At 39.4% G+C, this 15268-nt stretch overlaps 1 protein-coding gene across 5 annotated transcripts in view; it reads left to right on the top strand.

The window, feature by feature from the left end:
* SMC3 (structural maintenance of chromosomes 3) overlaps nt 1-15268 on the top strand; it is a 173779-nt gene that overhangs the window by 148183 nt on the left and 10328 nt on the right. For all 5 annotated transcript variants that reach the window (XM_071681294.1, XM_071681293.1, XM_071681295.1 and 2 more), the window contains 4 exons: nt 4-162; nt 2236-2385; nt 7893-8081; nt 12291-12445. In XM_071681294.1, the coding sequence (XP_071537395.1) occupies nt 4-162; nt 2236-2385; nt 7893-8081; nt 12291-12445 (653 nt within the window). The remainder of the gene's footprint in view (nt 1-3; nt 163-2235; nt 2386-7892; nt 8082-12290; nt 12446-15268) is intronic.

The raw sequence follows: 15268 nt of genomic DNA, 5'->3' as shown, positions 1-15268 counted from the left end.
TAGGACCAGCATGAGGTTGACCAGTTAAATGATGACATTAGACGTCTCACCCAAGAAAACAAGGAAGCTTTCACACGTCGTATGAAGCTTGAAGCAGACAAGAACAAATTGGAGAACCTCCTTACAAACAATCTTCATCGAAGAAAAGATGAACTAATGCAGGTAATTAGTGATATATTCATTTTCTGTGTTTAACTTTTTAACAGTTTCATTTGTCGAAATAGTGCTTTATGTAAAAAGGTTGATGTTTAGTCGTTCAGACATAAGGTTACTGCTGAGAATTGAAAGTCTGGTACTTCCTCACACAAGTCTCCTTTCCAAGCTCACTTACTCTCACCACTCTCTTCTTTTCTGAAAACTTCTACATATTTTCACCATTGCCTCCACAAAATAATGATCAGACATCCCTCCATTTGTCCCTCTCAGCACATTAACATCCAAAAGTCTCTCTTTCAAGCACTTATTAATTAACATGTAAACCAATAATGCTCTCTAGCCATCTCTCCTACTCTCTTTTTGAACCACGTATTCCCAATCACCAGTTCTTTTTCAGCACACGAACGTACATGCTCTTCACCATTTCCATTTTCAACACTGAACATCCCATGTACACTAATTATACCCTCAACTGCCACTTTACTCAACTTTGCATTCAAATGACCCATCACTATAACCCAGTTTCGTGCATCAAAGCTGCTAACACACGCACTCAGTTGCTCCCAAAACACTTGCCTCATGATCTTCTCATGCCCAGGTGCATATGCACCAATAATCACTCATCTCTCTCCATCTGCTTTCAGTTTTACCCATATCAATCTGGAGTGTACTTTCTTACACTTTATCACATACTCCCACAACTCCTGCTTCAGGAGTAGTGCTACTCCTTCCTTTGCTTTTGTTCTCTCACCAACCCCTGACTTTACTCCCAAGACATTCCCAAACTCTTCATCCCCTTTACCCTTGAGCTTTGTTTCACTCATAGCCAGATCATCCAGGTTTCTTTCCTCAAACATACTACCTCTGTCTCCTTTCTTCTCATCTTAGTTACATCCTCACACATTCAGATACCCCAGTTTGAGCATTTAAGGAGGATGAGCATCCCCCCCTTGACTCTTTGAAATGCAAGAAGGGAGGGTTTCCAGCCCCCTACTCTTGCCCCCTTTAGTTGCCCTCTGTGACATGCTACATATTGCAATGACATAAAGTTTATGGAAGTATGAAAGCAAAGTGAAGTACATCATACCTTGGGTATTATTAGCATTATTATAATTATACTTGATCGCCATTTCCCGTATCAACGACGTAATACCAGGAAACAGAAGATGAAAGACCTGTCCACTCATATATACACATATACTTTTTTTTCATACATATTTGCCATTTCCTGCTTTAGTGAAGTAGCTTCAAGAACAGGGAACAAAGCCTTTGAAGGAAAATCTTCACCTAGCTCCCTTCTCTGTTCCTTCTTGTGGAAAAGTAAAAACTAGAGGGGAGGATGTACACATATCAACATATATATACGCACAAACACACACAACCATATACATATGTGCTCATCTACATACTTGTACTTGCTTGCCTTAATTTATTCTTGGTGCCACACTGCCCCACAGGAAACAACATCGCTACCCCCTGCATCATCGAGTTAGTGCTAGAAAAACACAAAAAAAAAAGTCCACAGTAGTTCACACCTGGTCTCTATCTGTCATGTGTAATGCGCCAAAACCACAACTCCCTATCCACATCCTGCCCCTACAAACCTATCCATGGTTTACCCCAGATGTTTCTCATTCCCTGGTTCAGTCCATTGATAGCATGTGGACCCCAGTATACCACATTTTTTCAATTCACTCTTTTCCTTTATTATTATGCCTAATTGCAGTTTCCCATATTAGTGAGGGTGTGCCAAGAAACAGAAAGTAGATAAAAGTATCCAAGTGCTGTGGCACTGTTCATATTTGTGGTAATTATTCTGAAACTTCTTTAGATTTTAAAAAGTCCAGATTCCAATTGTTGAATGATACCTTTTTCACGACTGCATGCTTACCGTGGTTCACCTATTGAATCCATAGTCGCTCTAGTTTTCACTTTTTTCTCCCCCTTGGTGTTTAGCCTTTGATTTTTGCTCTCACTTGCAACACAGTTTTCTTTTATTACTGCATGGTTATTAGACACATAATGTATATTTTATAAAACTCAATACTTTTTGTTCTTAAAAGTTCTTTTTTATGACAGGCATTGCAAGAAATCTCAGTAGAAGACCGTAAACGTCAGTTAGATCATAGTCAAAGTGAAATACAGAGAGTTGATACCCGGATTGAAGAAGTAGCTGTTCAGTATAAGGATGTAGAGAAGAAAGTCAATGAGCTTCAGAAGAAGGAGAAGGTTAGTTTTTTTATTTAACTGAGTATGCTGCATTGTATTAGTTTGTAAGCAGTTTCTTTCTCTCAATATTATGTATTTCATGTAAAGGAATACTTCTGAATTTTATTTAAAGTTATATTGTACTGTTGAGCCAGCATTAACAGAAAGCAAGATATAGGGGTCACTTTTTCATTATCGATCTTTGTTGTCATGGACACATACCATATAATTGAAGTTTTTATATTACATTATTAAAAGGATTTCTTGTAAAATTGTTCTAAGACTAATGTTAATAGCTATAGTGATTAATCATCTGACCCTGTAACTCAACCTTTCCTTCAGAATTTGTGGATTTAGGAGATTCCTGGTAATGAATACCCCATTTGTAAAGTTTTCAAGGATTACAGTTTTAGGCATAGTGAAATGTATTAGTCAAGCAAATTACCCCAAGGTAATATGTAACTGAAAAATGTTGATCCTGCAAAAGCACAGATACATCATACTGATCAATAATACCCTCCAACCTTGTAAGATCTACTGTTACTGGCCCATTCCTGCTTTGTATTAATAGGTATGGTTTACGATACTAATTTGTACACCTTTTTCAAGTTACACATTCCCCATGTACACAAGTGGTATTTCAGCTCAGCTGCACTGTAAAACCAAGACTCAGACTCCTAATGCTAATAACTTGACTAACTAATGACAACTGTGGTTAACTTGTGGCATATAAGATGAAGGGTAGCTATTAGACTTTTTCAGAATTTGCATCTTGTATGCCAGTAAGTACCGTAATTTTCTTCTCTAATGCTGGCATACAAACCTGAGAGACTTCCAATAGCATTTTGGTGGGTGTAAGTAAAAGTCTGAAAATGGTATAAATGAAGATCATGGTCTCAGTTGATGAATTAGTTGTTTGTGTAAAATGAAAAAGTAAGAGGCCCTTGTATGTGTAGAGGTTCATGTTTCACTCTAACATACTGGACATATTTGATATGTGGAAAGGATGAGTGTATGTGGATTTGGGGTTGTTACAAGTTATGTGTGCATGATTCAACTCATTGCTTCTCGTACATATGGAATTCATACCTTTCTCTGAAAAGCCTTAATTTCTGAACATTCATATATGAAATGAAGATCTTTTTAGTAGGTTCTTAGCCAAAACTCTTCCAGACTTATATTTTCACAAGGATGAAGATTCTTGTAGGCTTATATTTAAGCTGTATTTCTTTTTTTTTCTTTATTTCAAGGCAGTGCACAGAGGCAGGGTGGTTGTTAAGGTAAAATTGCGTGAGCATTTCTCTGCACAGTCATTCACCCTCCAGCCATGCCATTGACAGCACATTCTTGTGAGTTTTCTTGGAAGGAAATTCAGTAGCATTTGGGTAGATTAAGAGGGTCAGGCAGAAAATGACCGTGAATTACTTGGTGATGATAATCTGTTGTCAGACATTGTAGCATTGAAAGTTGTCCCAGATGAGGCACTAAAAACTCTTTCCAGCACAAACAAAGGTAGTGATGCCAGCACCTGCTTGTCATTGACAACACTACATCTGACTGGTGCAGTTGGTAATGATGCAGTTTAGGATTTTGCTGGTCTGAAGAATTATCAATGAATCACAATGTCTATATTATTACAAGAAAAAAAGTAATGAGGGATTGTATGAGAGTTCTGATGCAGCAGAGAATACAAAGGGAATGCATGGTAGAGTGGATGAAACATAATGATTTGAGATGGCTTGAGCTTGTGGAAATAATGTAAGATGGGGAGTATGTAAGGAGAGTCCACCTTTGACACACAGAAATAGAGTGGAATAGTACTGGAGGGAGAGGAAATGTAGGCAAATAATATGTCCTTCTGAAAAGTGTTGTTCTGACTGAAACTAAATGAAGACTACTTTATTTTACATTTAATGTCATACATCCATTCCTAAGAAATATTTTAGAAATATTTTCTCACATGCTGTTCTCTCTGTTGCTTAAATACATTGAAGATTATCATGACTAATGAATGCTTAACATTTATCAATAGGACTTCATCCATTATGATACCGCATTAGGGCACTTAGTTTCAAGAGTGGAGGAGAGCATGGAAGGACTTCAGCAGGCCCCACATTATTTTTGTTTATGTACATTAAACTCAGATTCATGGATAGGTGAATATTATGTGAATGTCACAATGTTAGCATTAATATGTTATCAAAGATTTTAGTTATTTAGTGTATGTATAATTCAGGAAGTACCTGATTATTTATTTAACAATTCACTGATGTATGGAAGAGTGTGTGGTTGACATCATTATTAATTAGATTACAGCACTGCAGAGCATTATATAAATTTTGTGATGAAATGGTTTCAACAGCCTCAGTGTTTCAGTATGATTTACAAGAGAAAATATGGCAACAGTGTGTGTGAGGTATTTTGGGTATTATGAATCAAAACAATATGTTTACCTATTTGGACCATGTGGGGAGGGAGTTTTTAAATGATTCATAAGTAGCAATAATATTTTTTATGCATTTGTTAAAAGTAGTTGGTATGAGCATTAGATAGAAGTGGAGCTTAAGTAGGAGCCTCTTCAAACTGCGTTATACTTGCCCTCTGCCCGTAGCCTGGAGTTCTAATTGGAACGTGTTAAGAGATATAAATATATAGATTTGTCAGAGAAATGTGGGTTGTGGGAATAGTTTAGAACATATCCTAACTGGTATTTTATTGAATTAAGCTTGGAGGGGGAGTAAGGAACATCATCCTATTGCCATCCTATGATACAATTTCATAGGAAGTATTAATTAATTTGTTAATTGCTAGTCTCATGAATTTATTAAACTTAAGCATTCTCAGTTCAGATGTTTTTTTATTTAAGGTGAAAAGTTGTGACAAAGCAAAATAATAAATGTAATAATATATTTTGAAGGTATTAAGAATATACGGTGTGGGAGGCAAGTTGTTAGAAGCAGTGAAAAGTTTTTATCGAGGCTGTAAGGCATGTGTAGGTGTAGGAAGAGAGGAAAGTGATTGGTTCTCAGTGAATGTAGGTTTGCGGCAGGGGTGTGTGATGTCTCCATGGTTGTTTAATTTGTTTATGGATGGGGTTGTTAGGGAGGTGAATGCAAGAGTTTTAGAAAGAGGGGCAAGTATGAAGTCTGTTGGGGATGAGAGAGCTTGGGAAGTGAGTCAGTTGTTGTTCGCTGATGATACAGCGCTGGTGGCTGATTCATGTGAGAAACTGCAGAAGCTGGTGACTGAGTTTGGTAAAGAGTGTGAAAGAAGAAAGTTAAGAGTAAATGTGAATAAGAGCAAGGTTATTAGGTACAGTAGGGTTGAGGGTCAAGTCAATTGGGAGGTAAGTTTGAATGGAGAAAAACTGGAGGAAGTAAAGTGTTTTAGATATGTGGGAGTGGATCTGGCAGCGGATGGAACCATGGAAGCGGAAGTGGATCATAGGGTGGGGGAGGGGGCGAAAATCCTGGGAGCGTTGAAGAATGTTTGAAAGTCGAGAACATTATCTCGGAAAGCAAAAATGGGTATGTTTGAAGGAATAGTGGTTCCAACAATGTTGTATGGTTGCGAGGCGTGGGCTATGGATAGAGTTGTGCGCAGGAGGATGGATGTGCTGGAAATGAGATGTTTGAGGACAATGTGTGGTGTGAGGTGGTTTGATTGAGTAAGTAACGTAAGGGTAAGAGAGATGTGTGGAAATAAAAAGAGCATGGTTTAGAGAGCAGAAGAGGGTGTTTTGAAATGGTTTGGGCACATGGAGAGAATGAGTGAGGAAAGATTGACCAAGAGGATATATGTGTCAGAGGTGGAGGGAACGAGGAGAAGTGGGAGACCAAATTGGAGGTGGAAAGATGGAGTGAAAAAGATTTTGTGTGATCGGGGCCTGAACATGCAGGAGGGTGAAAGGAGGGCAATGAATAGAGTGAATTGGATCGATGTGGTATACCGGGGTTGACGTGCTGTCAGTGGATTGAATCAGGGCATATGAAGCGTCTGTGGTAAACCATGGAAAGCTGTGCAGGTATGTATATTTGCGTATGTGGACGTATGTATATACATGTGTATGGGGGTGGGTTGGGCCATTTCTTTCGTCTGTTTCCTTGCGCTACCTCGCAAACGCGGGAGACAGCGACAAAGCAAAAAATATATATATATATATATATATATATATATATATATATATATATATATATATATTTTATTATATATATATATATATATATATATATATATATATATATATTTTTTTTTTTTTTTTTTTTTTTTTTTTTTTTTTTTTTTTTTTTTGTCTCCCGCGTTTGCGAGGTAGCGCAAGGAAACAGACGAAAGAAATGGCCCAACCCACCCCCATACACATGCCTTGATTCAATCCACTGACAGCACGTCAACCCCGGTATACCACATCGCTCCAATTCACTCTATTCTTTGCCCTCCTTTCACCCTCCTGCATGTTCAGGCCCCGATCACACAAAATCTTTTTCACTCCATCTTTCCACCTCCAATTTGGTCTTCCACTTCTCCTCGTTCCCTCCACCTCCGACACATATATCCTCTTGGTCAATCTTTCCTCACTCATTCTCTCCATGTGCCCAAACCATTTCACCCTCTTCTGCTCTCTCAACCACGCTCTTTTTATTTCCACACATCTCTCTTACCCTTACGTTACTTACTCAATCAAACCACCTCACGCCACACATTGTCCTCAAACATCTCATTTCCAGCACATCCACCCTCCTGCGCACAACTCTATCCATAGCCCACGCCTCGCAACCATACAAAATTGTTGTAACCACTATTCCTTCAAACATACCCATTTTTGCTTTCCGAGATAATGTTCTCGACTTCCACACATTCTTCAAGGCTCCCAGGATTTTCGCCCCTTCCCCCACCCTATGATCCAAGATATATATTTATATATATATATGTTATCCCTGGGGATTAGGGGGGAAGAGTACTTCCCACCTATTCCCTGCATGCCGTAGAAAGTGACTAAAAGGAGAGGGAGGAGGAAGCTGGAAATCCTCCCCTCTCGTTTTTTAATTTCCAGAAGAGGAACAGAGAAGGGCCAAGTGAGGATATTCCCTCAGAGGCTCAGTCCTCTGCTCTTAATGCTACCTTGCTAATGCGGGAAATGGTGAATAGTATGAAGAAAAAAAAATATGTTAGAATGTGTAAGGGAATGGAATGTTGCTGTTTGGGGGTTTTATCCATAGGGGAAAACCTGAACGTTGCTATTGTTTGGGGCTTTGTGGCATAACAAGTGACATAATAAACAGGACTTTGTATTAGTAGTTATTAGACTTTGAAATATATTTATGATTTTTGTGTAACAAGTAACAGAAAAACTGGAGTTTATATTAGTAGTTATTAGACTTGGAAATAATTTTATGAAGCATAGATAAGGTTAATTGCATTTAGTAAGTGAGATTATTAGAAATTTTTCATATATACATGTAAAATGTTATCAGGAAAACAGCTTGGATCCAAATTTCATCTTTTCATTCCTGTTTTAATCTATCCTTCAGAGTTTGAAGTCTGAGTTAGAGAAGGTGAAAGGAAAAGAGAAGGAAGTTATGGAACGAATGGAAGAAGATGCCAAGGACTTAGAAAAAATGGCATCAAAACAGAATCTTTTGCATCAGAAGATTGATGAATGCACAAAAAAAATTCGTGATTTAGGATCTTTACCTTCTGAAGCCTTTGATAGGTATCAGGTGAGTTAACTAGCTAATTATAGTAATACAGAATATCTTACATGGTCTTCCTCTCTTTCTTCCTCTTTCCACTTCTGACACATTGATCCTCTTAATCATTGTATCTTCAGACACTTTCACCATGTCTGAATCATTTAAACACACAGTTGAGCAAGGGCCACTCCCTTCACACATCCTCTCCACATGCCTTAAATCATTTCATTGCCTCCACCTTTTTAATACCCACTCACACATACAATATACCAGGAGCACCCAACAAACTTATATCTATCTTTCTGCAGATGACCCCTGACTTACAGTGGTTCGACTGACAATTTTTCAACTTTACGATGGTGTGATAGTGGTACACATTCAGTAGAAACCGTACTTCACTTTTTGAATTTTAATCTTTTCCTGCGCTAGCGATATGCAGTACAATACTCTCTTGTGATGCATCACAGTGGCAATGAGCCGTAGCTTCGAGTCAGCCACGTAATTATGAGTTTAAACAACTTACTCTATACAGTATACTGTTTTGCCAGCGTTTTTTGAAGTTTTTGTTTTTGCATCCCATTATGTTTATAGAATGCCCATCTATGTCTCCTGCCTCTGGTGAGAAGAAGAGGCAGGCAATTACTCTTGAGATGAAATTAAATACAGTTGCTCAACATGAAGTTAAACCCAAGGCATCAAGAAAATTCACAGCAAAGAAGCTAGCAGAGGGGTTTGCTAATATCAGCAGTGGCATATGAATGTTAGAAGAAATGGACCTCAGTTACAAGAGATTGGCAAGAACTGACATGCTGATAAAGGGTACTCTTGTGTGTTATTGAGAAATATGTTATGAAAAGAAGAAACAAACTGTACAGTCAACACTTGATATCTCCCTGAAGAAATCTAAACCATCAACAAGCGTTGATGCCCGAGTGCCTTTTATTAGCTATTCTTGAACCTCATCAGAAGAGAGAGAAAAATGATGACTTGATGTGACATCCTCATCATTTAGCAGTTTAGTGTTATATGCTTCAAATATTCTTAGGCCCAGTATGTTTTCAGCTTTGTATGTTAATGGTGAGTTCCCATACAACCTCTCTCTCTCTCTCTCTCTCTCTCTCTCTCTCTCTCTCTCTCTCTCTCTCTCTCTCTCTCTCTCTCTCTCTCCCTCTCTCTCCCTCTCTCTCCCTCTCTCTCCCTCTCTCTCCCTCTCTCTCCCTCTCTCTCTCTCCCTCTCTCTCTCTCTCTCTCTCGTATTCAATAAATTACTTGAGATATTATAAAGTAGGCAAGTAGGCATTTTGTTAGATGCTTTTGTTCAACTGAATGCTGATGTAATTAAATGCTCTGAGAACATTTAAGGAAGGCTAGGCTAAGCTAATGAGTTTATCAGAAAGTAACCCCATCGTAAGTTGAGGAGCATCTGTATATATATCTGATGTCCATTCCCTTTGGGAATTTCCATGAAGGGCTGGCCACAACAAAAGTCTTCACTTATCCCTTTGATTACATGCCTCCCTTGCGTACATCATTCCATACTCCACTTTTTAATATGAACATTCTCTTTTGTACCCCTTGCCTTTATACTATGGCACTATACAGGTATTCTACCAGTCCTCGGTCACTTCATCATGAGCTGCACATACATTGAAAATCCTGATTGATAACCAACTAACAAAGTACTCACTTCCTTTTTTAATCTTTCATCCACAGCAGTGCTGTTTCCTATGGGGTAGGTGGCACCAGGAATGGATGAAGACGAGCGAGTATGAATATGTACATGAGTGTATATGTATATGGCTGTGTTATGTTATGTATGTGTATGGGCGTTTATGTATATACGAGTGGGTGGGTCTGGTGCTACCTCACAGACACGGGAAATGGCAGTCAGGTATGATAACGATGATGATGAAAATTATTATTATCATTGTTATACTTGATCCTTGATTCTATCATCAGCAAGGTAGCACCAGGAAACGTACAAAGAAAGACCCGTCCACAATTTATTCATTTATTTATTTTTTTCAGTTGCAGTCTCCTGTGTTAGCGAGGTAGTACAAGGAAACAGACAAAAGAATGGCCCACATACACATGTATATACATGAATGCCCACACACACACATATACATACCTGTACATTTCAGTGTATACATACAAAGACATATACATATATACAGTGTCAGCGGAAAGAAATGACACATCCCATTGAAACGCAATGAAAAATACATCTCAAAAAAGACCGCCACAAACCACCTTATGTTAGTGGTGGCTCTCTCTGGTGACATCTGGAATGTTTTCACCCCTCGAGCGTAGCCCAGGGCAACCGACTGCCCCAGTTGCCTGAAAACTCTGCGGTGTGTGGACATATCATTTTAGCACTCCTGCCTGTGCTACCTCCCAGATATGGCCCAACACCATTTCGTGTCCCCATAGTGCCCCACAACAGTAGATATGGGTTGAACCATGACGTCGAAGGAGGAGAGGTCCCGTATCCTCGCTTTGAGGGAGGAAAACATCTCCAATAAAGATATTTGTGCCCGAGTTGGACGTTCTCAGTTGACCATCTTGAGGCTTCTCGCTGCCAGCAGGGCGCTTGCCCCCAACCAGGTTCTGGCCCCAAAACCACGCTCTGGGAGGCCAAGAAAAACCTCTCAGAAGACAGACAATATCCTATGGCGTGAAGTGTTGAAAAACCCGTTAGTACATCCACAGAACTCAAGAAAATGTACCCTGAGCTGCTAGGAAACGTTGCTACCCGCACCATTCGCAAACGCTTGCAGCATCACCTCCACCCCCCATCATGACATGCAGCAGTGAAGCCACTTGTAACCATGAAGCGCCATAGACTTCAATTTGCACGAAGATTCCAAGACTTGACCCCAGAGAAATGGATGCAGTCCTGTTTCTTCAATGAATTGACCTTCAAGACAGTACGTGTTTGTGTTAAGCGCTGCTGCCGAAGCCCAAACTCCAACCGCTACCATCCTGAATACACCGCAAAAGTCGTCAAACACCCTCCTTCAGTGATGGTTTGGGGAATTTTCAGTGGTGCCAATGGAGCTGGGAACTTATTTTTTCTCCCTTAAAATGAGACAATGCGTGCTGCAAATTATGTAGATGTGCTGAAGGATCACATGCTCCACGTCTATGACCTTCATCGACCCGAAGGCGTGTTTATGCATGACGGGGCCCCTTGTCATGGCTCAGACCTCGTCAGAAAGTGGCTGGAGGACACAAACATCGAAGTGCTTGAGTGGCCAGGAAATTCCCCAGATCTCAACCCAGTTGAGAATGCCTGGGCACACATCAGGCATGAGTTATCCGTTATCCAGACGACATCCGTCCCACACCTAAAAGAGGCGATCTCCAAGGTGGGGAAAAATATTGACAAAGAATACTTCAGATCCTTGGCCAGGAGCATGCCAGACCATCTTGAAGAAGTTAGGAAGCTCAGAGGAGACATCACGAAGTATTAGGATGAGTAAAGATACCCTGATTGATCATTTTTTTCCCCATTTCCTTATTACCCATATCTGGTGTTTGTTTTCATTGTAGGTGTCATTTCTTTCCACCAACACTGTACACCTGTACATATTCATACTTGCTGCCTTCATCCATTTCCTGTCGCCACCCCTCTTTGATCTTGTCATACCTGTGATAAAATAAATGAAATACCTCTGTGATAACCAACCCTCCGCTTCATCATGGTAGCGTGAGGAAAAACAGAAAATAGACCACATTCATTCGCACTCAAGTCTCCAGCTGTCATGTGTAATGCACTGAAACCACAGCTCCCTATCCACATCCAGGCCCCGCAGACCTTTCCATGATTTATCCCAGACGCTTCACATGCCCTGGTTCTGTCCATTGACAGCACGTCTACCCCAGTACACCACATCATTCCAATTCACTCTGTTCCTTGCACGCTTCTCACCTTCCTGTATGTTTAGACCCTGATCGCTCAAAATCTTTTTCACTCCATCCTTCCACCTCCAGTTTGGATTTCTGCTCATTGTTCCCTCCATCTCTGGCAGATATATCCTCTTTATCAATCTTTCCTCACTGATGCTCTCCATATGTCCAAACCATTTCAGCACACCCTTCTCTGCTCTCTCAACCACACTCTTTATTTTCACACATCTCTCTTACCCTTTCATTACTTACTCAGTCTAACCACCTCACACCACTTATTGTCCTCAAACATTTTGTATATGTTTATATATTTTGTTTTTTCAGACTGTTCCAACCAAACAACTTTTCAAGAAGCTAGAAACTGCAAACATGGAACTAAAGAAGTATTCTCATGTTAATAAGAAAGCCTTGGATCAGTTCATATCTTTCTCAGAACAAAAGGAGAAGCTGGTGATGAGAAAGGATGAATTAGATAGAGGGTGAGTCAAGTTTCACCTGATAATTCAGTTTTGTCAATTATAATTTCTGGTTCAATTTGTTTTTACCATGTATATTCCATTTCCTTTAGATTTGTTAGTTAGGTTGATGCTGCAAATTCACTTACATCATCAATGCATGTCTTGTATGTTAAATTCAGTAAAGGATTTCATGGGCATTTTGAGCTTTTAGATTATTTACTTTGCCCTCAGAATTGATTTATCATATCAGATGGACATTTCACCTTAAGCTTCTTTGGATACACAATGAATGTTTTAAATGTGGGCACAGCAATCATTCTGATCACATCTTTATTTAATTTATCAAACTTTCAGCTGTCTCCTTTACTGCATCTTTCCATTTTGTGAAATACATTACATCTTTTCTGCACTTGGTATTTATCTGAAATATTCTACATGTATTACCTGCTATGATAGGTAACATTTGTGGTAGAACCATAATTGAAGTTATTGTAAAGGTTACAAGTATTGCAGTGAGAGGAAGAGGCAGGATTAATGGAAGGATGTACCAATGTTTGTTGTTGTCTTTTAAATTATAGCTGTGAAACCCTGCTGATAAACGAGTTGATTAGAGAGTTTATGGAATATTGGATTATTCAGAGTTTGGGAAGATGTTAAAGATGCACATTTATGTGTATGATGTGGTTCAGTCAGTTATGATATCTATCCTCTTGATGCACATTGTAAATGGGAATGAAGTTGAATATTGGTAAAATAAGTAAGAATATGACGTGGCTGTAATGTTTGTGGTTATGGAGATAAGGGAGAAAAGATACAGCCCATTTTCTCAGCATATCTTAGAAGGCGACTAAAAGGGTTAGGAGTGAGGGGATGGAAACACTCCATTCCTTTTATTGCAATATCCAAAAGTTGGAAGATAACAAAAAGCCGAGAGAGAAATGCCTATCCTCATTGAAAGCTCAGGTCTGTGTGTCAGAATTTGTGTATATGTGTTTATGTATGTGTATGGGTTGGGCATTTTCCTCGCACTACCTCGCTAACGCGGGATACTACGACTAAGTATAGTAAAAAAAAAAAAAAAAATAACCAGGATGCGAAGGGAGAGATCATTAGTATGTTTGTTGAGAGGAACTATGAAGTCTTAGCTCCAAAGGAAACAGAGCTCTAGGCTAGGTGGTTAGAATGGTTAGGGGTTAATGTCTTAGGGGAAAGTTATGGGTTACTGTGAGGGCTATCTCGCTAATGCAGGATATGGTTGATCAGTATGAAAATGTATTCATATATTTCATTCTTACTATCCCACATTTTGAAGGTAGTGCCAGGAACAGACGAATAAAGGCAATATTTTCTTGCACCCATTTTCTAGCTGTCATGTGCAACGCACACAAACCATATCCCCCTGTCCACAAGTAGGCACTGCAGACCTGAACATGTTTTCCCTCAGCTGCTTGACATACCCTTGTTCAGTCCATTGATAGCATGTTGACCCTTATATACCACATAGTTCCAGTACATTCTATATCATGAATGCCTTTAACCCCTCTGCAATTGTATATATGGGGAGAGAATTTTACTCATACCGGTTGCTATCTCTTTGACGTTTTCTGTTATTTTTCAATTTCTTATATTTACGTTCACTGTTTGCATAATCATTACATCAGTCAGTTTATTCCATTCATTCACACCTCATAATATTATAAAAGTACTTTTGTTCATGTTTTTTAACTAGATTTTTGCTTCATTTCTTGGAATTTCGTGGTATGCCTTCTGGCTATTGTGCTGATGGTATTCAACTGAAGAGAGGTTACTGGAGAGACCATAAATGTTGGTATAGTGAATAGAGAAAGAGGAAGGTCTCACAGTGTGGGAAACGTCATGGGAGGGGCGCCAGTTCTCAGGCACCTCACATTAAATATCCTAACCAGCCAATCAACAATGCAGTTACCCCCTTTTATTAAGAAATTCAACTGCAATACTGTTCATTTCAGCTGTCTTTCCACATTCATCTCTTCCAAATTTTTCACCTCATCACTTTTCACCAAACTACTTGCAGTGACTCCCTGAATTCACATACCTTCCTGACCAAAACCTTTATATCTGCCACCCTATCAGCGACTTTCAAAGCACTCACTCTGTATCTTAATACTGCATAATACCCATTCCCCATTTTCTCCCTCCATTAGTTTTTGCATCCCCCCATTTTTTTTTTCTTGTGCACACATGCTATACCTACTTCATATAAACATATTCTTTTTTTTATCATTATTATTATACTTTGTCGCTGCCTCCTGTGTTAGTGAGGTAGCGCAAGGAAACAGACAAAAGAATGGCCCAACCCACCCACATAAACATGTATATACATACACGTCCACACACGCACATATACATACCTATACATCTCACCGTATACATATATATACACACACAGACAAATACATATATACACATGTACATAATTCATACTGTCTGCCCTTATTAATTCCCTTCGCCACCCTGCCACACATGAAAAATGACAACCCCCTCCCCCCGCATGTGTGCCAGGTAGCACTAGGAAAAGACAACAAAGGCCAAATTCATTCACACTCAGTCTCTGGCTGTCATGTATAATGCACTGAAACCACAGCTGCCTTTCCACATCCAGGCCCCCTAAAACTTTCCATGGTTTACCTCAGATGCTTCACATTCCCTGGTTCAATCCATTGACAGCACGTTGACCCTGGTATACCACATCGTTCCAATTCACTTTATTCCTTGCATGCCTTTCACCCTCCTGCATGTTCAGGCCCCGATCACTCAGAATCATTTTCACTCCGTCTTTCCACCTTCAATTTGGCTCCCACTTCT

This window comes from Panulirus ornatus, chromosome 32 (assembly GCF_036320965.1).
Source record: "Panulirus ornatus isolate Po-2019 chromosome 32, ASM3632096v1, whole genome shotgun sequence".
NCBI classification, from domain to species: domain Eukaryota; kingdom Metazoa; phylum Arthropoda; class Malacostraca; order Decapoda; family Palinuridae; genus Panulirus; species Panulirus ornatus.
The sequence above is the reverse complement of the archived record's forward strand: the minus strand, read 5'-3'. Positions and strand labels throughout refer to the sequence as shown.